Source organism: Lepidochelys kempii, chromosome 12 (genome assembly GCF_965140265.1).
Source record: "Lepidochelys kempii isolate rLepKem1 chromosome 12, rLepKem1.hap2, whole genome shotgun sequence".
Classification (NCBI taxonomy): Eukaryota; Metazoa; Chordata; order Testudines; family Cheloniidae; genus Lepidochelys; species Lepidochelys kempii.
Genome location: NC_133267.1, coordinates 13,278,698 through 13,301,745, shown reverse-complemented (window position 1 = coordinate 13,301,745; position 23,048 = coordinate 13,278,698). Strand labels below are relative to the sequence as shown.

General features: G+C 37.4%; 1 protein-coding gene across 9 annotated transcripts in view; it reads left to right on the top strand.

The window, feature by feature from the left end:
• Nucleotides 1-23,048, top strand: part of FTO (FTO alpha-ketoglutarate dependent dioxygenase) — a 326,144-nt gene that overhangs the window by 106,036 nt on the left and 197,060 nt on the right. For 7 of the 9 annotated variants that reach the window (XM_073307611.1, XM_073307615.1, XM_073307609.1 and 4 more), the window contains one exon: nt 7,201-7,320. The exons of 1 other annotated variant lie outside the window; for it this stretch is intronic. In XM_073307611.1, the coding sequence (XP_073163712.1) occupies nt 7,201-7,320 (120 nt within the window). Of the gene's footprint in view, nt 1-7,200; nt 7,321-14,051; nt 14,355-23,048 lie in introns of those variants that run through there. One more of the 9 variants, XM_073307616.1, reaches the window with a different exon arrangement.

Below are 23,048 nucleotides of genomic sequence, written 5' to 3'. Positions count from 1 at the left end.
TGTGAGTTGGATGGGATTAATGCAAAGTCACAAAGGGGAGGACTCCATTTTTCTAATTGAAGGAGCAGCTATAGCAAGAACATTGGTTACATTATGACAAATTTGATTAATTTCTCCCCTGCTGTTCTACTCTGGCAAAAAGTAAGAGGACAGAGAAATTAAAGGAAAGGGGCAAGTGAAACCCTTACAAACCTCTTGAGTTGTTCCTCTGGCTACTGTTTTAGCATTAATCATGTTCAAAACAGATGTATGACAGGAAGACGACACAGAGTCTGCTTTAATGCCTGTAATTAGGAAAATACTGTAGAAATCAAGTTCCTGAAAATAAGATCAAGGCCCTGATCCTGTACTGAGTGATCCAATATGCCCTCAAGGAATCCCACTGAATGCACCTCTGTTTTCAGTATAGAAATGGTCCTTAGCAAGCAAATATATTTAACAGACCAAGGTGTCCATCAAGTTAGACAGAAAGTATTAGTGTAGTGTTCAGAAAGATTTGGGAAACTGGTAACCCTATCTGAGATATAAAATTACGTGGTATACTGGATAATGCTGCTTTGCTAATTCTCAGTGTTGGAGGAAAGAGTTGCAGCGTGACATAATCATTAAGATCTTGCAGAGGGTTTGGTAAATTTGCTTACATTCTTTTTATGGTTTCAGAGTAACTGCCGTATTAGTCTGTATTCGCAAAAAGAAAAGGAGTACTTGTGGCACCTTAGAGACTAACCAATTTATTTGAGCCTAAGCTTTCTTGAGCTACAGCTCACTTCATCGGATGCATTTTATGATGGTGGAAGTGGTGTTTCCAGAGAGGCTTAATTGAATTTTCTTTAAATTTTAACTTATATTTTAAAAAAAAGAGAGGGCCACAGAAAAAGTAGAGTCAACAACACTTTCTAGGGTATTTAAAAACAACAGATTTGACTTGTTTTTTGTTATCCTGATAGCTATATCTCTAGATACAACTTGGGTTGACCTTTATTGGTTAACAAAGCATAAATAGTGAGCACTACATGGAAAATGAGTAACACTGACTAATTAGTATACTATAGTACTAATTTTTTTTGACCAATTTGTTCTCTGATTTCAGTGGTGCTTTCCTCAGCACAGTTATATTCATAAATTCCAAAGAGTTATTTTGGATTCCCGCTATTATAAGTTTGAGCAGTATTTGACCTACTGGGACATGTATAGAGTATAATTTTCACATAGAGTATAGGGATGCATTTATAGCTCTAAATATTTTTTTAATTCATTTGGTACAATATATTTATTCAGGAACAAGGCAAACTTTTACAACTTTCATAAAACTTTGAGGGTCAGTGTTTTGGCTGTACTGTGTTTACCCTTGATGCAGCTGAGGAGAATAGGGTGGGGAAAGATCTGCTCCCCTGATTTTGGTTGAAATGGCTGCCGGTATAAATTAAACCAGCCTAGTATTTGCAATACTTTACGAAATATTAATCAGGCTTAGTTCATAAGACTGTAGGCATATATCAGTTTGTACAACTAGGGCCACATTCACAGCTGGTGTAAATCAGCATAGCCCCATTGACTTCAAAAGAGCTATGTGATTTACACCATAGGAGGAGTAGACCCCAAGTGTTTGCAGTGACCTGAATAATTTTGCCATGTGACATACATTGGTGTTTCCTGTTATACATATGGGATATACTATCCCAGAAATCACTGGTCAGGCTATATATATTGTACACTCTGACTGAATAGAGACATTGGATCTATATTCCATATGAAAAGAGAATCACTCATCCACTCTCTTTTGATTTTTCAAGGTCATCTCTTCGTTTGAGGGATTAATTCCATATGTCAAAGTGCTATGTCAGATATTGTTCTTTTTTTACCACACAAGTAGGCAAGTTTTCTGTGGTTTACATTGTGGTAGATATATGTTCCTTTGCTGTGTATCACTATTAACTGGAACCATAAATGTCTGTGAGGCTAATACAGGTCTTTCATTCTTTTCTTTTGGGGGGCAGGGAAGCCACATGCCTTTTTAATACAAGTTATATGATAAAGTTCTGTGTAGTTTCATGGTCTAATACAACTAGTAAGTTCAAACTCTGTAAATTATTTATAGAAAAAGTGCCCAATAATTTCCACACAAAGAGCCAAATCCTGGGTCTAGTGAAGAATATGCTAGATCTGCCGTTGACTTCGGTGGGATCAGGATTTGGCTACAACTCTTAACACCCTCTCCCCTGCAATTTTCCTCTCCTCAGTGTAAAAAAAAATGTTGAGAAACTTATAGTGCTGGCTAAAGCAAAACACCATATGGGTGACCGTGCATGAGGATCCCAAACAACTCTGCCACTGTGTCTCTGTTCTGATGTGCAACTTCCTTCCTCTTTTAAATCTACGCCTCGGCAGAAAAGTTGTAACTTTTGTATACACTGCAGAGATGGCCTTGAAAACGAGGTACTTGAACTTCTTCCAACTCACAATAGCTGGCTGCCATGTTTTACTTTTAAGTATTGCCACAAATGCAGTTCTTCAGAAACGTTATCCCAGATAGTGATTGCTAGATGCTGTGACTTTTTCTGAAACTGTTGCTTTGCCTTGATGGCATCTCCAAAATAGGCATCAGAGGCATCATGAATGGTTTGCTGAAAGGCTAGAAGTGACTTGAAGGTTTGAACGTATGGTCTGCTGTACCTCTAGTCTGGCAACAGTCACTTTCTTACGTACATCAAATCCTTCCTTATGGCAAAAGTAGATTGAGTTTACTCTGAAGATAGTGTGATGTAGAAAAACCTAGTCTAGCTAAATTGTGTTGTTAAACTCTTAGGTCACTGCTTAGAAGAGTGGTGATGTACACAACAAACAGTAAGGTTAATGACAGGTTTCAGAGGAACAGCCGTGTTAGTCTGTATTCGCAAAAAGAAAAGGAGTACTTGTGGCACCTTAGAGACTAACCAATTTATTTGAGCATGAGCTTTCGTGAGCTACAGCTCACTTCATCAGATGTTTACCGTGGAAACTGCAGCAGACTTTATATACACACAGAAATATAGGTTAATGTAAGGTTAATGTGTGTTTTACCACATCAGCGTGAAATGACAGCACAGTTGATGGCTGGCTGGTACAAAAGAGAGGAAATATAGATCACCTACATAGGTGGCATTAATAACCAATACCTTTAAATAATTGACTGAGGAGCATAAGCTTTCAAAATGTCAAATGGTGCTGTTGGCCTTTTACTGCCCAGTATTGACTATAAAACTAAAAATCACCCTTTAATCATTGTTTAAAGGACAAACTGAGGATGAGTTGATATTAGACCTAACAAGCCTGATTCCAGTCTTACTTACACTGGTGTAAATCAGCAGTGAAAACCGAGTGAGATAAAAGTCAGGTCAACAGTTTGTTTTAAGTGTTCATGTTCAGGGTTCTTGCCATTCAGTTTAGTTTTGGTATAAGGAAGTCTCCAGTATAAAATTGCATCAGAGAAACTGTAGCTAAAGATGAGCCACAGCTGTTAACCTGATATTCAAACCTGGTATGTGAATATTCACTGACCTCAGCTACTTTGTGTGTCTAGCTGTTTTGGTGGTTGTACTATGATTTCCATCTGTTGGAATTGCTGCATTTATCTCTCAAAAAGAAAAGGATTACTTGTGGCACCTTAGAGACTAACCAATTTATTTGAGCATAAGCTTTCGTTATTTCATTTTATTCTAGGGCCTTAAATATTGAATCTAATGATTTATATTACAGACCTTTTGTTTTTATATGGAGTTTGTCCCCCTTACCTTTTTTAAAACCTTCCAATGTTTGATTTTTTTTTTCTTCCTCGCATCCTGCTATTCATAGAAATTGTGGGAAGTAGGTGTGAATGCCTCATTAACCACAACTGATCTAAGAAAAGGTGTGGTTAAAGAGTTGCTTTGTTTTAATGAAGGAAAGAAGGGGAGGGTATAACTCTGAATATAACTTCTAAGAACTTTGGGGAAAGTATTTAACACATGCTCATCTCAGGGTATGTCTAAACTGATATGAAGATAGCTACCATGCATTAATTTAAAAAAAAAAAGTGTACTTGCCTTTCAGAGGATCCCAAAAAGCTTGTTACAAAAATAAGTAGCAGTATCCCTCTTTTACAGATGAGTAAACAGATGGTGACATCATGGCCACAGAGAGGTTCCTTTGCAGAGTCAGGAGTCACTTGACTTTCAGTTCTTGTTCTAGACACCAAATAACTGCCTGCCTGCACTAGTTCAGGAAGATCAGCTTGAAGACTAACCTAGTGGATAAAACATTAATTGACCTTTCATCTTTATTTAACTCAGTGTTGAAGCTAAGTTGAGACATGAGGTAAAATGAATTTGGACCTCAGTTTGAAATCTTTGGTGAACAGTAGTCCATATCATTAAATAAGCACATATGTCATAATTTGGCATGGTTGGCATGCTCCCCTCTAGAGGGACCAACTAATCCTGCACAAAATTAACTAGCTTACCACTAAACTTTACCTCTAAAACCTAGAGAATAATACAGCTCTTCTAGGTCACAAGTCACTAAGCAGTGTGGCTGTAGTTGCAACACCCAGGCTGTGCTAGTAAATGGTGCTGCCACAGTTTCCATTACTGTCTGTCAGTTAAGCCCAGGATGTATTTAAAATGTGACCACGGTGCCAAAGATTTAAATTAGATTTAATTTACATAGATCAAGGGGACAAATCGATGTAATTAGTCAAAAATCAGATTGACTGAATTCACATTCCTGTCACAATGGGTCATGTTGTCACATTGATTTTTTTTTTATTTTTAAAGCAGAGTTCTTTATTGATTAATGACCTAGTATGGTTTATTTCCTGAAACATTAAAGTCTGGCAACCACATAGGGTATTACCTTTTTAGTGGAGAAGGTCAGGAAAAAAATTACCATTGGGCCTTATTTTCAGCAGTGCTGAGCACCCAGAACTCCAGCTAAAGTCAGTGGAAGATGCTAGTGCTCAACACACCTGAAAATCAGTCCCGGAGAAGCCTGGCAAAATGTATCTTGACACTTCAGACCTGGATAATGCTTTAAAAGCAATAAACTTTACTTGAACTTTATTAGGAAGGACATACGTTGTTAAACCTGAATACTAAGAAAAGCTGAAGACAGTCATAGCTTCCTTTCAAAACATTTAAGATTTACCTCAACTAATGTCTTCTAATCCTTTTGATATGTTTTACCAATGGGGTTGTTTTAATATTGTATGTGCAGCTTTTTTGTTTAAACTGCTTTTATTGAAATCAGTTACACTTATCAAACAAACGTTTAGTTAGTGTCGACTAAAACAACTTTCAGTCTTTTAGAGTAACAGTGTTAGTCTGTATTCGCAAAAAGAAAAGGAGTACTTGTGGCACCTTAGAGACTAACTAATTTATTTGAGCATAAGCTTTCGTGAGCTATAGCTCACTTCATCGGATGCATACTGTTATGAGTGCCACAAGTACTCCTTTTCTTTTTCCAGTCTTTTGTAGCTGTTCTGTTGGTTAAAAGGTGTTCTCAGGTGAGGGCTTTAAGCCATTTTCATTATTGTTTCACCTTCACAGGTTGTCTTTGTTTGCCTCATCAGAGTTCAGAAGGGGTAAACAAAAGAATTCTTTGTGGTAAAGGTGAAGATTAAAGCAGCTTTGAGCCTCTGTGTGAAACATAACTACGATAACAAAGATAAATACAAAAATCTAAAAGACCAGAACTGTAAATCACTAATAAAAAAAATCAACAAAAAGAACAACAGAGACTGGGGGGTGGGTATTAAGATGAATGGAATGACTATGCTTGAACAATAATCAGTGTCTTATACAGTCTTAATGATGTTTTATAACTACAGTACTGGATGATGTGCAAGTATGGTATTAAAAACAACCCACACAGGTTATCTATTGTGTGTTACCTGCCTAGTGCTCCTGGGCTTAAAGGGGTGTGCAGCACATAATAACTATTTTTTAAACATAGCTTTCTTATCATTTTAGCTTCTTGATGTGTGTCAGATCATTGGCTTCATGAGGTGCCTCAGCGTAAACTCTGTGGGTGACATCCCATCTCCCACAGTACTCTACAAGGCTAGTTCTATGCTGCAGCAAAGGAGTCATGAAAATATCTTCTATTATTGTAAATGGAGGTGTGCTGTATGACTTCAAAAGTAGTTTATATGCTGAAGAATATAAAATAATCCTAAAAAATGAAAAGATTGTTGCCAAGCATACCTTGTAATCTAGGAAAATATTCTCTTATCTGAGCCTGGGAAGGCTGTCTGCACACTTAAGCGCAGTGCTGTTTTAGTTGGAGTCACTAGCATAATGTCTGCTGCTGCATCACTCTCAAAAACTCTCAAAAACTCCCAGAATTTGTGACTTCAGGTGGCCTGGAATTAAGCAGAGAGCACCCTTTTTTGCTTTTGCAGTGTGCATCACTCTGCATAGCTAGAGTAAGAAATGTTTGTTTTATATGAATGAAGAATTGATAGAGGGAGCATAAAGAATTGTTTTGGAGCCCCCAAGCAGTGAATGGTAGATCTGATGGGTCAGAGGAATTGGTATTGGGAAATAGATCATTTCATCTCTAGGTCTCCCATTCAGATCTTCTTTGGCCAAAATTTATCATCTGGTAGTAGTTTGGTGACCTATTTGAAATTATCTTGCAGTATCAGTACTGGTGTCTCCATCATAAAAACCACCTCTACAACTGACACTAATTCATGCACTTCTTGAAAACTTTATCAGATTGGCCAATATTTATGGGGACTGAACTATTTTCTCTCCCACAGTGGTAGTCTAGTGAGCCCAGGAATTGAGGCATGTTTGTGAGTGTGGTGTGAGGAAACTTGCACTATTATCATCTTTACAGTACTGTTCTATAGGTGGAGAGAGGATTTGGGATTCCAGAGCTGTCAATCAGGCACCTTTTATAAGCACTGTGGGGCTAATCTAAAGGCAGTTGAAATCAGTGGGAGGTTTTGCATTGACTATGGTGGGCTTTGGCACAGACCATAAAATGACATGAAAAAGAAATTTAAAAATAGCTTAAATTTCTGTGTGTAAAGTTGCCTTTGGAAACTACTTGTTGTTGGAGAAACTGTCAATGACCCCATCTTATAAGCATCAGCACAGATGTGAATAGATTCATATGTTTTTCCAAGTAATGAGCACAGACTATTTATGTCTTTACATGTCATTCATCTCTTTGCAGGTCGAATTTGAGTGGCTTAGGCAGTTTTGGTTTCAGGGCAAACGCTATAGGAAGTGCACTGATTGGTGGTTTGAACCAATGGCTAAATTGGAAGAATTTTGGAAAAAGATGGAGTTTATGGTAAGTACTAGCAAATAGCCTAAAGCTCTTAAGAACCTAATTCTGCAGATACATTGCATGCAGAACCCATTGTAACTGTGTTGTAGAATCAGGCTTTAAATTTTCAGTATTTGTATGCTCTCTGTAATGCCAGTGCTGCCTTCCAATCCCACAGCAAAGCAGGAGAAGAAATAAAATAGCAAAACAAAATGAACAAAACCAAAAAACAGGAGATGTTGCTTAGTGTCCATTTTGACTACTGTACGGTAAGATGTCAAAGTATTGGGTTATTACTTAATAATGATTTGTCTTCAATGGAAATTTTCAGCTCTATCCCCACCTTTCATATAGCACCAAGGTAGCTAGCTCTACTGATCTGCTGATGAAAACATCTCTGTGCAGTTTCACCAGTGCTTGTGCTAGACCAAGAATAGAGAAGAATGCTAGTGAACGCAAGGCTAAATAGTATCTTGAGCAACGCTAGTGAGTGGCTAAGATCACTATGTCCTTTGAAATTATATCCCTGTCCTTGTCTACACTGGGGATTTGCCCCAGTTGCAGCATTGATGGCCAGCCATTGATCTAGCTACACCTGTGCAATCCATGATGTCTTACTGCAAAACTGGTAGAAGACTCTGTTTGTACCGGCACAGCTTACTGTAGTTTCAAGTATTGCCTGTCTACAAGAAGTTTTTGCACTGGTGACTGGCTGTAGATGGCTGTAACTAGGGCCAGGTCTACGCATGGAATGATTTGCCAGTAAGATATATTATAATGGTAGAGAGCACCAAGTGTGGACACAGCTTATACCAGCAAAAGTGTCCTTTTGCTGGTATAGTTCTTCCAGTGCCTTGAGTGAAATAAGCTACACCAGCAAAAATGCAGTTTTACTGGTATAACTGTGTTTACACTAGAGACTTTTGCCAGCACAGCTATGTCGATCAGGTATCACACAGTTGACTGACATACCTATGTTGGCAAAACTTTGTAGTGTAGACCTGACCTCGGACAAATCCCCACTGTAGACAAGGAGCCTGAATATCTGCTTTGATTAGTTGTAAGGTTTCTGTGGCATTGAATTTGGACCTGATCCTGAGAGTTTGAGTACTGACAACTCATCAATGGTAAAAGAACAGGAGTACTTGTGGCACCTTAGAGACTAACACATTTATTAGAGCATCAGCTTTCGTGGGCTACAGCCCACTTCATTGGATGCATAGAATGGAACATATAGTAATATACACATACAGATAAGTTGGAAGTTACCATACAAACTGTGAGAGGCTAATTAGTTAAGATGAGCTGTTATCAGCAAGACAAAAAAACTTTTGTAGTGATAATCAAGATGGCCCATTTAGACAGTTGACAAGAAGGTGTGAGGATACTTAAATTAGGGAAATAGATTGAATATGTGTAATGACCCAGCCACTTCTAGTCTCTATTCAAACCCAAGTTAATAGTATCTAGTTTTCATATTAATTCAAGCTCAGCAGTTTCTTCTTGGAGTCTGTTTTTGAAGCTTTTCTGTTGCAAAATTGCCACCCTTAAATCTTTTACTGAGTGCCCAGAGAGGTTGAAGTGTTCTCTTACCCGTTTTTGAATGTTATGATTCCTGATGTCAGATTTGTGTCCATTTATTCTTTTGCTTAGAGTCTGTCCGGTTTGGCCAATGTACATGGCAGAGGGGCATTGCTGGCACATGATGGCATATATCACATTGGTAGATATGCAGGTGAACGAGCCCCTGATGGCGTGACTAATGTGATTAGGTCCTATGATGGTGTCACTTGAATAAATATGTGGACAGAGTTGGCATCAGGCTTTGTTGTAAGGATAGGTTCCAGGGTTAGGGTTTTTGTTGCGTGGTGTGTGGTTGCTGGTTGTTTCAGGTTGGGCGGCTGTCAGTAAGTGAGGACTGGTCTGCCTCCGAAGATCTGTGAGAATGAGGGATCATTTTTCAGGATAGGTTGTAATTCTTTGACGATGCGCTGGAGAGGTTTTAGTTGGGGGCTGAAGGTGACAGCTAGTGGCGTTCTGTTATTTTCTTTGTTGGGCCTGTCCTGTAGTAGGTGACTTCTGGTTACTCTTCTGGCTCTGTCAATCTGTTTTTTCACTTCAGCAGGTGGGTATTGTAGTTGTAAGAATGCTTGATAGAGATCTTGTAGGTGTTTGTCTCTGTCTGAGGGATTGGAGCAAATGCGGTTGTATCTTAGAGCTTGGCTGTAGACAATGGATCGTGTGGTGTGTCCTGGATGGAAGCTGGAGGCATGTAGGTAAGTATAGAAGTCAGTAGGTTTCCAGTATAGGGTGGTGTTTATGTGACCATCGCTTATTAGCACAGTAGTGTGCAGGAAATGGACCACTTGTGTGGATTGGTCTAGGCTGAGGTTAGTGGTGGGATGGAAATTGTTGAAATCACGGTGGAATTCGTCAAAGGCTTCTTTTCCATGGGTCCACTGGAGGAAATAGATTCAATATGTATAATGACCCAGCCACTCCCAGTCTCTATTCAAACCCAAATGGGCCATCTTGATTATCACTACAAAAGTTTTTTTCTTCTGCTGATAATAGCTCATCTTAACTAATTAGCCTCTCACAGTTTGTATGGTAACTTCCAACTTATCTGTATGTGTATATTACTATATGTTCCATTCTATGCATCCGATGAAGTGGGCTGTAGCCCACGAAAGCTTATGCTCTAATAAATTTGTTAGTCCCTACGGTGCCACAAGTACTCTTTTTCTTTTTATGGATACAGACTAACATGGCTGCTACTCTGAAACCTGTCATCAGTGGTAGTTACAGGTACACAGATCAGGCCCCATGTGTAACTTTCAATTTAAGAAAAGGAGTACTAGTGGCACCTTAGAGACTAATCAATTTATTTGAGCATAATAAATTGGTTAGTCTCTAAGGTGCCACTGGTACTCCTTTTCTTTTTGCGAATACAGACTAACACGGCTGCTACTCTGAAACCTTTCAATTTAAGGAAAGTTTCTTCCTTCACGAACAATAGCAGATAACAGTTCACACTATACCATGAACAGAAAAATGTTTTGGGGGAGGGATAGCTCAGTGGTTTGAGCATTGGCCTGCTAAACCGAGGGTTGTGAGTTCAATCCTTGAGGGGGCCATTTAGGGATCTGGGCCAAAAATTGGGGATTGGTCCTGCTTTGAGCAGGTGGTTGGACTAGATGACTTCCTGAGGTCCCTTCCAACCCTGATATTCTATGATTCTATGATACTGGAGCTCAAATTCTACATGGTGAGCTTTTTCTGTAGCAACTGGTGTCACAAACACTCAAAACATTACAGAAAACTAGAATGTAGATGTTTGTGCTCCTAACAGCTGCAAAAAGAAATCAGAGAGCCCTGAATTTTACCAGTGAAGAAAGAAGTGATTTGTAACTTTTATCTTTTTTTAGTGAATTTGTGTCTCTTCTTTTAAATCCACATGCACTCCCATTCTGCTGGTGTTTTTGGATCTCAAATGACTTATCATTTGTAAAAAAGCTTTTCAGTTTATTTTTCCTTGAAATAACAATCTATTTTCTTGTAACACAAAGACTTAGTGAGGCAGACACAAGATTGTTTGATTGTTATTTTACAACCATTGTGTGTTGGGAACATGGAAAAACAGCACACACAGAAATTCTCAAGGGCTAGGTTTTCTGCAATTGGTGTGACATTACCATGTGTCTCTAATTAGAAACATGGTGGCGTCAGTGTATCTCCTTTCAACAGGCCTCAGGATGATATTTATCAGCAAACTGAAGGCTTAGGCCAAGACAGAAGCTGCTTCTAATTTAAATTTTAAAAATTGCTTTAATGTTTTATGATTTCTAACACATTAATCACAATTAATTTCAGCTATTGAGGGAGACAGTAGAGAATTTTAATTGAGAATGTCTGTTGTTTTGATGAGCCTTTAAGCAAATTTGGTGCTTACTGTGTTTGGGACCCAGAAGCAGCCTTTTTCAGTTCTGTTCTTTCTCCTTATACCTGCAGCATGTACCACATTCTTTTAAAAACTGACAGTAGGGGGCATTGTTGAGCTGCAGTTTTAATGTAACAACAATACTGGGTTTGAGAAAATATATAGAAATGTAGCATTAACTGTCAAGAATTATCCCTGTTGCTTCAAGTTAGCTGTAATCTCTAAGATTCCATAACACAGGAAATCAATTGTGGGTTAACAAATTCAACAGCAATTTAACATAAAAAGTGTAGTGTTTTCATGCACATTTGGATTCTATCGAAATAAGTTAAATCAAAACAACATTTCTAAAGGTACCTGCCAGTCTACAGTGAATATATTTCTGTAAATTATAATAATTTTAGCTGAATGATTATAAAAAATCATTTTAGTATATAATTTAGAAAAAAATCTAAATTCTGAATGTCTTGCTATTGTTAATTTTGTCTGTACAGAAGCACTATTGAGGTTTCCTTCTAAAAGGAAATACTTTAATAAGTAGTGCATTTTTCTTTACCTCTGTATGAGCTGTACCGCTCTTATCATACATTTTTACATGTATGTATCTAAAATTTTACAGAAGTAGGTCTTGGTCTCTTTGTGTTTTTTTTATGTTTCCCTGTTTAAAGATGAAGTTTTTTAAAAAATATTTTTTTTCAAAACTGCTTCTAATTCTGCTAACTGTAACTGCTCCACTGTCACAACAAAATAATAATTCAAAAAGTTTAACCCAATGTCTTCAAACCTCAAGGCTCTATTTAATATTTTTATACATTATAGTAAGCACACATTTTTTTCATAATGTTTATTCCTGGCATTTCTTTCCCTGAGGATAGTTTTACTCAGGTCTCACTCTTGTGATGTAAATGTTAAACCTTTCATTTGAATGACATTCTGATAAAACATCACTTTTCCCCATAATATTACCTCATGAATTTATGAGCCCTTAAATCCAAAGCAAAGGTTGACCAGTCTTTACCGCCCTTACTCCCCCCCTTAAAAATATGAAGGCTATTCAAATGTTTGTATTTAAAAAAAAAAAGTCATCCAAGATTACCACATTATCATGTGCAACATCAGGATAAGTGCTCACTGAATTCAAAGAGAGAGTTACCATTTGAAAGGGACTGTACAAGCTTTGCTTTCTGGGTAAAGAGAAGTCTGAAAAGCTGAAATCTCATGTGATGTGAAGAAGTCTTGCTGTAGCTGTTCTGAGATTCAGGGGAGAGACAATTTGTCTCTCAGGGTCTGATATCATGCAAACCTCACAAACTGACATTTATTTTACCTATAAAAATGTTTAATACTGCACCAAAGCTGTGGGAAAAGAAAGAATTAAAAATAAGGAAATGGGGAAATTCTAAGACTTTTTTTTAACTCTAATGTACATTTGGTGAAGTAAAATGTAAATCGCTGGTATGGTTTTGCTTGTGAAATGAAAAGTGAATCGACTTTGATTTTACACAGGAATGACAAATCTTGAAGATTTTTAACATATCTGATGTTTCTTTTAAAAAATGAAGACACTAGTAGTGTTGTATGGCATAAATTGTATGTCTGCTTTGACAGACTATTTAGCAATGGAGCAACGTATTTATAGAGCAGTTGGCCTTAATAACCTTTATTGACTTTAGTGGGTAAGAGCCAAGACTGGGATTATTAAAATGTATCAGTTTCATTGCAGTATAAAATCACAACATATATAATTATGTTAGGTAGGCTAGGCTCCATTTAATCCCACCCATTTATGTAGGGATTTGGCAAGAGGAAGAAAATCATGGCACTAAAATGTACAGAAATATAGAAGTGACTGGGAGTTTTAATAGCATAACTGTTTGCCTACTGTAAAAAGGTCTCACTTGAAGGCATGAAACATACAGAAGCTAAGCGTAAACTTTTGACATTTAATTGTTAATAAAGTAGTCTAAATTCAGGAAATCTCACACCATTTGTTTTACTGTTTTGGCATGCTTAAACAGTTAATGATTAAATGCAGCATACCATTCATTTTAATATATAAATGTTCTGTACATACAGGAATGTATACATTTTATGTGATTATAATGAATGAAATGTGATTCCATGCTGTCTGGTATCTTGAAGCACAACTGCTTCATCTTAGAGGTTCGGGGATTTTATTTTTTAGTAACAGAATAATTAATCATGCTCTTCTTGTTGTTGTTATCCTCAATAGTACGCTTCAGTCTTTCTTTCACTTAAATTGAAATTGGAGAGACAAAATATTTACTTGTTAAATTATTTTTCTTTGTTTCCTTTTTGAATTCTATTTCATTATTTGCTACTGTTGCTATATATGAAGATATTTCAGAGTTTTTGCTATAAGCCACTATTGTCAGGAGCTTATAGATTGGTTGTAAAAATTGAGTCTAGGTTGAAGCTTGAGACATAGGATCTCAGTCCAGGACTGTCATATAGTTTATATTTTCCCCAACATTTTAAAAGGTTTAAATGTATATTTACATAAGAGAATGTTTCAGTGCCAAAATAACTATGATGATCTATAAGGCAAACAATCTATCTTTTAAAAAGAAATCCTCTGAATTTTCTGTTATTTTGACAGTTTTAAACAGCTAAAATTAGATTCAAGAAATTGGCAGGTTGATTAGTTCATATCTCTTCAGGGCTTTGAAAATGTAAAGCGTTATGTAAGTGCCAGATATTATTAGGATCTGACTTTGACAGCCAACAGTCAGGAAATTTTGGGTTAAGGCTTAAATTCTATCCCTAACTTTCACATTGTGCTTCGATATTGCAGATGTCACAGCCCTGTAGTGGAGGGCCTCAGACTGCCAGGTGATCATATTTGCCTACTGAGCTGCAAAACATGGCTACATAAAGGACTGAATTTCAGCAATAACTCCTGAATTTCTGGGCTTTTCTTATCTGCTTATACCAGGCCCTTTAAATAAATATTTTTTGGTTAGGTCAATTTTTATGCATACCAAGATTGAAATGTTCATAGAAATTTACCCTTACTTAAAAAACTAATACTGAAGTCTGGTATTTTATTAGTTTCTTTCCTTTTTCTATCGCACTAATTTCTTTGACTCCAGTATTTCCAGTCCTCAGAAAAGAAAGAGCACATTCAGCATTGTTTACTGGAGAATCATTAACAAAAATTTTAAAAAATAGTTGTGTACAACATCTTCCTAAAAATATATTTACAATTCTGAGAGAATTCAGACATAAGCCTCCAAAACAAAATGTGTGCTGAAAGCACAAAGGAGTGTGTTTATGATTCTCTTTGAAGTGTTTTTGCAACAGGATAAGGAAAATTTTAGAAACTGTCTGATAGTGTTAAGGGTAAATACTTAAACCCCTTTAGAGAATTTCACACACAGATACTGTGCAGTAGAAAAAAGGATACTTATGTTTCCTAAAGCTGCTACAGCCTACAGCTTTGTACTTAAAGACAGAGGTGTTGAATAGAATTCTACTGAGGATACATCCAGTGACAATATCTACAGGAACATCAGAGCAAACCAGTGGATAGCACTTTCTATTTTTAACCCTTACATGAGCTAGTTGAGATCTGAGCTCTGTTGGTTTGAAGCACTTCTAACATTTCTATTACTAACTGGGAATGTTGAGATGAAAAGCCCTTTTACTCCCATGGTATACTTAAAAAAACAACTCTTGAAAACACGAGGGTTGGCATAACCTAGCAGACTCAAAGTTGAGGCCTGGCTACCCCAATTTTGTGCCAATAGAGCATCGGATACATGGGGAGGGAGTTAGGACAATGTTGTGAGGTAAGTGTGTGATTGGCGGTGGGGTTACCTTCAGTTTTAAAATACTAGACTTCTGCTGATTTGTGCTACAAAATTTAATGTTGTTTAAATAAATTCCTCTCTCTCTCACTTTTATATGCATATATATATATAATATACAGATCCCAATTCTACAATCCGATTAATGGAATCTGATCTCTGTGCCCATATTGAACCCTGTAGCCTTGACTGGCACTTTGTGCAGGCATAAGGATCTTCCTGCACCGATCAAATTGCAGAATCTGTACATGCATACACATCCACGTATGTATGTGCATATACATCAGTTTATTGCAATTGTTACAAACTAAGCTAGTCTCCTAACTAAAGGTATACAAAGGTATAGATAGACATACAGTATGTCTTCAGTGCTTTATACTGTCCCATCAGAGTCAATGGAAATTATATCATAGACTTCAGTGGGAGCAGAATCAGGCCTTTCATGAGGCTAGCATGGTTTTTATACATATTTACGCTAATATCTTGGATGAACACATATGCACCACAGTGCATGATCTATCTTTGGTTGATCAGGTATTATTTACCCACTTTTAGAGTATAATTTGTCTGTTGTAGTATTATTGTACTGCCACTTTTAATTGATCCAAAGCCCATCATAAGTTTTAGAGAGCCATTTCATTGTTTAATTTTGTAAATCTGATGAAAGTTGTGACAACTTTCTGCTGAAAATATATATGAACATTTACAGGAAAAAAGCAACACCTGTGTGTTTGAAACTTTTTTTTTAAAAATTAGACCAATTATTCAGTTTATTCTCTGATATACTTCAAGTAAATGGCTATTTGTTTTGAGTTACAGGGCCACAGGAATGATCAGAAACACAAAACTTCTATTTTGTTTATACTCATTAATTAGACGTGTGTGTGTGTGTGTGTGTGTAAGTAAGTGTAATATGTTAAAAGGTATGGTTTTGGGTTAAAAAAAGTTTCTGACTAGAGAAGTTTTTATTATGACAAAGTTATAAACTAAGGGAAATAAATCAAATGAGTGTGATTAAAATGTCATCATCTGCTGTAATTTTTTCACAGTACAGCTAATACTTGTTAAACCCTTTTTTACTGCTAGCTCCTTTTAGTGACTTGACCATCACTTTGTGATGGGTGTTGCCATTCCTGTGCTAGCTGCTAAGGCCCAGTGGAATTCTGTAGCATGGACAGATATAGTTGCATTTTACTCATAATTTATAAAAGTGGATGGGGGCAAAAGAGAAGATGCTTTTCTAATAGTCACTATTTCCAGGAACTGTGCCGCTCCTATTCTGTTTGATCCCCAGTCCTCTCTCTTATTAGTAAAATCATAGGTGAATAGCTCCTTTTGTAGCTACTACAGTTTTTTCAGAATTTCTCTTATGGTAAGAATCACAGCCCAGCTTTTACAGATAACTGAAGCTCAGAATAACTCAATGACTTGCCATGTAAGGCACTGTGGGCTGGTGGATTAGGTCTGGAAAAGGGTCAGGAAACCTAGGATCTTCTAACCCTAGTTCCATCACCAACTTTGTGTAATCTGAACAAGTAATTTAAGCCTGACTTTCAAAATCTGGTGCCCAAGTCAAAATTTCTGTGCCTAAAATAGGTATTTAGGTGGCAAACTTTAAGCACTGTTCTCAGCCTCAATTTCCACACCTGATTTTTACCATAATTGAAAATGTACAGAAATTATGGTAGCTGTAAAAGAACTATTCACTATCGTCTTGCCAGTGAGAGAGAAGACTTGAGTCAGTGCAGATCTGGCTAAGGTGAGTATGAGGTTTATCCACATGGATCCAATTGTAAAGTAAGGTCCAGTGATCACGAGCTCTGCCTCAAGAGGGCAGTGCGTATGGGCAAAGTTCCACCTGAGTGAATTGAATTGCAGGAGCTAGTCCCCTATGGCATATCCTGATCATTCCCCATATAAAATCCAAAGATCCATTTCAGTTTCCAGTCCTGGCTCTTATGAGCTCTTGGGCAAGACTTTTCTGCACTTTTCATTTATTTTGCTTACTACACACACTTCCGTTTAGTAATCCTGAAGCTGTAGTCACAATAAAATGCAGCTTATCTATTTAATGTTTACCATGCTGCAGCAGGAAAGTAATTATTGGCTTTTCTCAAATGTCTCTACTTAACATCGGGTTTTGGCAGCCCTCCTTGGACCGCCAGTGAATCTGAACTCTAAATAATTCTCACAGCAGAGGCTTTATATTAAAGTTTAAGTGTAACAAATCTTCTTAAGTTGTTTTCTGTGTAATAATGTGATTGTTTATCACAATTGGACTAAATGGCATTCCTTTTCATAGGACTCATTTTGAATCTTTTAAAAATAATAGTAATAGAGTGGCTTAAAGACCAGTGACGGGGTCAGTTCAGACTTGGTGTCAATGAGAATGGTGTCAGTGGAGTTACACCCGTGATGCATTTTCCCCCACTACCTCGCAGGTGACATTCAGCAAAATGTGTTGTTGGTGGCTAAGGGAAATTGTTACAGTTTGTGTTGCCTAGATGTTTAGAATCAATATAGTTATGCAATAGCTAACACGACTCAGATTTACATATGTATGTTTAATAACAACATTTTGGCCTTGTGTCTCAAGTGCTTTGCAAATGCTAATTGATAAAGCCTGTCAACATTCCTGTGAGCTTGATAAGTAGCAGTCTGGCCATTTTGCAGATGGTGTTGTGGGTCACAGTTTGAATAAGTGAATTGTACAAGTTTACACAGTAATTCAGTGGCAGAGAAAGCAATAGCACTTAGGATTGTCCCATTACCCATTGAACCACTTTAAGTATTAGGCCTCTGTTCTGTTTCACATTTCTGTCTAGTGAAATAGCAGTTCTAAGCTGCAAGGACTTTGCAGTATCAGGCTGTTATCATTTACACCTTTGCACAAAAATAAAGAATGAGCATCTTGTTTCACTATAATGAGGTATGGCAGTGTAGACCGATTTGGATGGCAACTATTTTACAAACCACCATATGCTAATGTTTTTCCCCCAAAGCCGTGTCTACACAGAGGTCTATGTTGTGCCTCTTGGAGTTTCCAGGTGAACAGAGGCAGAGCACCCACTTGAAAACCTTTATCAGAGACTGCTTTCTACCCCCTGTGCACTAGCTATCTCTTCATGGAGAGAGGGACAGAGCCATGGCATCTCCTCTGTGGTGTGTGCACTCTTGGGACAGCGGGGATGGAGCAAAATACAGACCGTGTAACTCTGTACGGCATTCACATGGACACACAGTGGGAGGTGCACAGGGAACCCTGACTCTAAATTAGTCTGAGATTTCATACTCTTTTTGGAAGGCTTAAAAATTCACTGATAATAAATAATAATATTTTTCACTTATATAGGTCTTCTCTAGTTACTCCTCGGCAAGATGTTCATTAGTGCAGCAGCACAGTAATTGACATAGTCTCTCTGAGGAATCACAGTAAAGCTAGGCTTGCTACCCTACTACAGTTTTGAAGTTGTACCAAAATTGGGGCAAATGCTTAGTTTCAACTACCTCTCATGTGTTTTATTTATATATAATATGTGTGTACATATATATCTGTATAGATATAGTTGTCAACCCTAGCATTGTTGTAATTTCTCTAAGGAACTGTGTCAATCAAAAACTTTTATAGCTTGCATGACCCTTGTAAAAAAAAAAAGAAAATGGAGGCTAGAAAGACAGAGAAATCACTGCTGAAAACTCATCATACTGATGAAAATGTTTAACTAAAGAAAACAAAACAAAAAAAGCCATTTTCTTTAAAAAAAAAAAATGCTACTGTGTGACACTAAACTGGGAGGAGTGGTAGATACGCTGGAGGGTAGGGATAGGATATAGAGGGACCTAGACAAATTGGAGGATTGGGCCAAAAGAAATCTGATGAGGTTCAACAAGGACAAGTGCAGAGTCCTGCACTTAGGACGGAAGAATCCAATGCACCGCTACAGACTAGGGACTGAATGGCTCGGCAGCAGTTCTGCAGAAAAGGATCTAGGGGTTACAGTGGATGAGAATTTGGATACGAGTCAACAGTGTGCCCTTGTTACCAAGAAGGCCAATGGCATTTTGGGATGTATAAGTAGGGGCATTGCCAGCAGATCGAGGGACTTGATCGTTTCCCTCTATTCGACATTGGTAAGGCCTCATCTGGAGTACTGTGTCCAGTTTTGGGCCCCACACTACAAGAAGGATGTGGAAAAATTGGAAAGAGTCCAGTGGAGGGCAACAAAAATGATTAGGGGACTGGAACACATGACTTATGAGGAGAGGCTGAGGGAACTGGGGATGTTTAGTCTGCGGAAGAGAAGAATGAGGGGGGGATTTGATAGCTGCTTTCAACTACCTGAAAGGGGGTTCCAAAGAGAATGGCTCTAGACTGTTCTCAGTGGTAGTAGATGACAGAACAAGGAGTAATGGTCTCAAGTTGAAGTGGGGGAGATTTAGGTTGGATATTAGGAAAAACTTTTTCACTATGAGGGTGGTGAAACACTGGAATGCGTTACCTAGGGAGGTGGTGGAATCTCCGTCCCAGAAGTTTTTAAGGTCAGGCTTAACAAAGCCCTGGCTGGGATGATTCACTAGATGACCTCTTGAGGTCCCTTCCAACCCTTATATTCTATGATTCTATGAAAACCAGGATACTAAAGGGCTGGTTTCTCAACTCTTTTTTCCTTTGCTTTTCATCTATTAAATGTTCTTGTTAAATCTACAATATTGTAATTAAATCACAGCATTAAATGGCTTTTCTGACAAAACAGCAGATTTGGGCTCTTTACTGCTAGTTTCAAAAGTAATATATATATAGAGAGAGCACAGAGACAAAAATTGAGCACATAGATGTATAATCCCAAAGGAATAAACTGACTTTTGCTAGACAAGCTGAAAGCTGATTAAAATATTTCTCATCCTTTGGGTATGCAACAGCTTTTGATGATGGAGAGCATATTAATATTCAGCTTAGCTGCTTGTCGACACTTCAGACAGGTCCCAGGAAAGAATCTGAAATTGACCAGGTTTTCTCACTGTGCCAGAAATCTTTCTGAGACACTCAGCCGCACCCTTGTACCAGCAGGAGCAAAGATAAGCATTTTGCGTTCCTATTTAGCTACTTTTTTATTTGACTAGAAAATTGCTTTTAGACATTTTGAAAGGTTTAAAGAATTGTTTTAACAATATGAACTCATTAGATGCAGCGAAGGCAAGACACTGAACTAAATTTAGCTGAAAACAAAGATGCTATTATCTATTACATTTAAACCTCTTTGTATGAGCTGTTTGCAAATACACTGACTCAAATGGTAGTATCAGAAGCTTAACTATACAATAATTGCAGTGAGAGTAGTCCCAGAGATGTGGACTTTTTTGAGTACTATTCTCTCAGTTTAGGCTATTCCTTTATAGCACAGTACCTTTCAGGCAAGACGGGAGTCTTAGCAGCTGATACTTCTGCTGATCTTTTGCAGGCAGGCTACCAATGTGGGGTGTTGGCTTCTTCCTACCCGTGACTGAATATACACAGTATCTCTACAAAACATGGAATGTGCTGCATGAGGTGCCTTTAGGATGGCTCCAGGGCTAAATATTTCCTGTAACAGGTGAAAGAGCAAGGCTTAATCAGCTTAGTTAACTTAATTAAGCTGTGATTTTTCTTGTGGAACAGCCTGAAGTATAACATATTTATAAATTCTATTACATAGATGAATCCTATGGTTTTTGTAGTAGGTCTGAAAAATGTTGAATTAGATTAAATTTGCCAGTAAATGGACATAATTTAAAAGCAGATATATTTTACTGAGGCTTTCAATAGATTTTAATAGTCAGTATTTAAAGACATTTATTAAAACTTTGGCCAACTATATTTTGAGATTATCTCTTACCCATTCTCCCCCAGTCTCATCATCTTCATATGGAGACAACTTGCCATTCGTGGATATTACCCTTCCTATGTGCAATTAGAAGAGTCAGTTGATTCTGTGGCACTATCCAACTCTGTTTCTGGACTTGGTGGGGAGAAAGCACTGTTGTGGTATGATCAAGGGGATGTGCATCCTTTCTTTCCACCAGTCCTTCCTGGTTATCACTACTAAATATGATTAAAAGGTGAATGTAGTTTGAGCTGCACCATCCTCCATGCTGAGAAACCCTGTTTTAAAAGTCGGTCTGACTGTATCCTGGGGGAGCTTTGGCATTATGACTCCAATGAAACCTGCCCTGCTAGAAAGCTGGGGAAAGCTGCTTGATTAGAGAGTACAACCTAGTATTCATGGCTTCTAGCCCCGGGCTATTCCTGGCTTGACTTGAACCCTGAGCTGTAATGAAATAAATATTTATTAAAAGTAAAAATATAAAAAACAACAACAAAACCCCCACTTACTATGAATGTGTATGGAAATTCTGTACTGAATATGTTTGTATATACTAATTTTTTATATCTATTGTTCTCAGAAGGCCACCTTTATTCTTTGCCCATTTATATAAGTAAATAATTAAATGCCAACATACCTATAAATATAATCATGGCAAACAAATGGTCATGTGCATTTTACCTTTGATTATGAGGTACCCAACATACAGATAAGTTGCTCTTTGTAACATCTGCCATGTCATAAACCAGTTAAAGATAAGTTTTGTCATGTTAGCATCCAACCAGCAGAGGGAACTAAGATACATATAAACAGATAGAGGAAACTTTCGTTGCACAACTGGTAGGCAGATGTTAAATGCTAAGACAATGGAGATGATATGATCTGTTTTCACCCTCTTGCTGTCTGAAGAATTTGGTCACTCTTAGATTTCTGAAATCTCTCCATCATATGAAATTACTCTATCATGTATCCCATTGAATTTTTATCTTTATAATTTGTATAAAGTAGGGCTGAAAATATAGAATTGTTTCAATCCTTGATAGGTGTTGGGTGGCTAGTAATTTTCTGTTGTTTTTCACCAGCTATTATTGTAGATATTTGTACCTGAATAAAGGTCTGATCCTTGATTCTTCTGTAAACTTATAATCCTGTGTTTAAATTGCCACCATTTTTTTGCTGTGGAAATATTCCATGACGTTACAAATTCATGGCAGAACCAAATGAGGACTATAAGGGGGAGAGGAAGCCCTTGTTTAAACAACAAATATTTTTGATACTTAGCCAAAATGGCAAGGGAAGTTATTTAAAGTATGTTGAAAGGTAATGGATTTTAAAGTAATAAAGATGTAACCAAATGTGTTCCACAGTTCAAAAGTCTTTCATTTAGCATTATATAAACATAGTTTTTAGTGTTTTAAAATTATATGTATACTTGTAAAAATGTGTGAATTATTTTGTGAGTATATAAAGGAGAGATAAAATATGTGTGTTCATACATTTAAGTATTAAGTTGTCCTCCACAATGTTGTGAGTTATTGAATCCTTCTGAACTGATACAATGTTAGTTTCTCATTTTAGTGACCTCCCACTGCTTCTGCATAATTCAGTGGAAGACTCTAGCATTTCTTGATTATGTACAATGTTATAATTTCCTGATGACTGGTTATATTATTTGTAATGCAATGGGTATTAATCTTTTCGGCAGTTAACACCCTATTTGAGTCACCAGGGGTCAAAGGTATGTTCTTTCATTAGAGCAGTTAGTGACTTTTCCTCTTTTATATATCTGGGGTTTTTTCCGCTGAAGTTTTTGTGTATGCTGTTTTATTTGAAAATGACTATATACCTTTATTTTTTTATTTATTTTTTTATTGTTGTTGTTGTTGTCTACTTCCTTGAGGACCCACTCTGGTCAATGGAAGTGGGAGCACCATAAGGCTCTATATTCTGTGTGTAACAAGTAGCACCCTCAGTATTCCATACTAATAAGGAAGGGCGCCAGAACCTTTATAGAAGTCAGGGGGGACAAGGCCAAAGTGCCCCCTCCTTCTCCAGTGGTGAGCCAGCTGCCCTCTCTTCTGGCACTACAGCAGCCCTTGGTGGGCAAAAGGTGTAATTGCA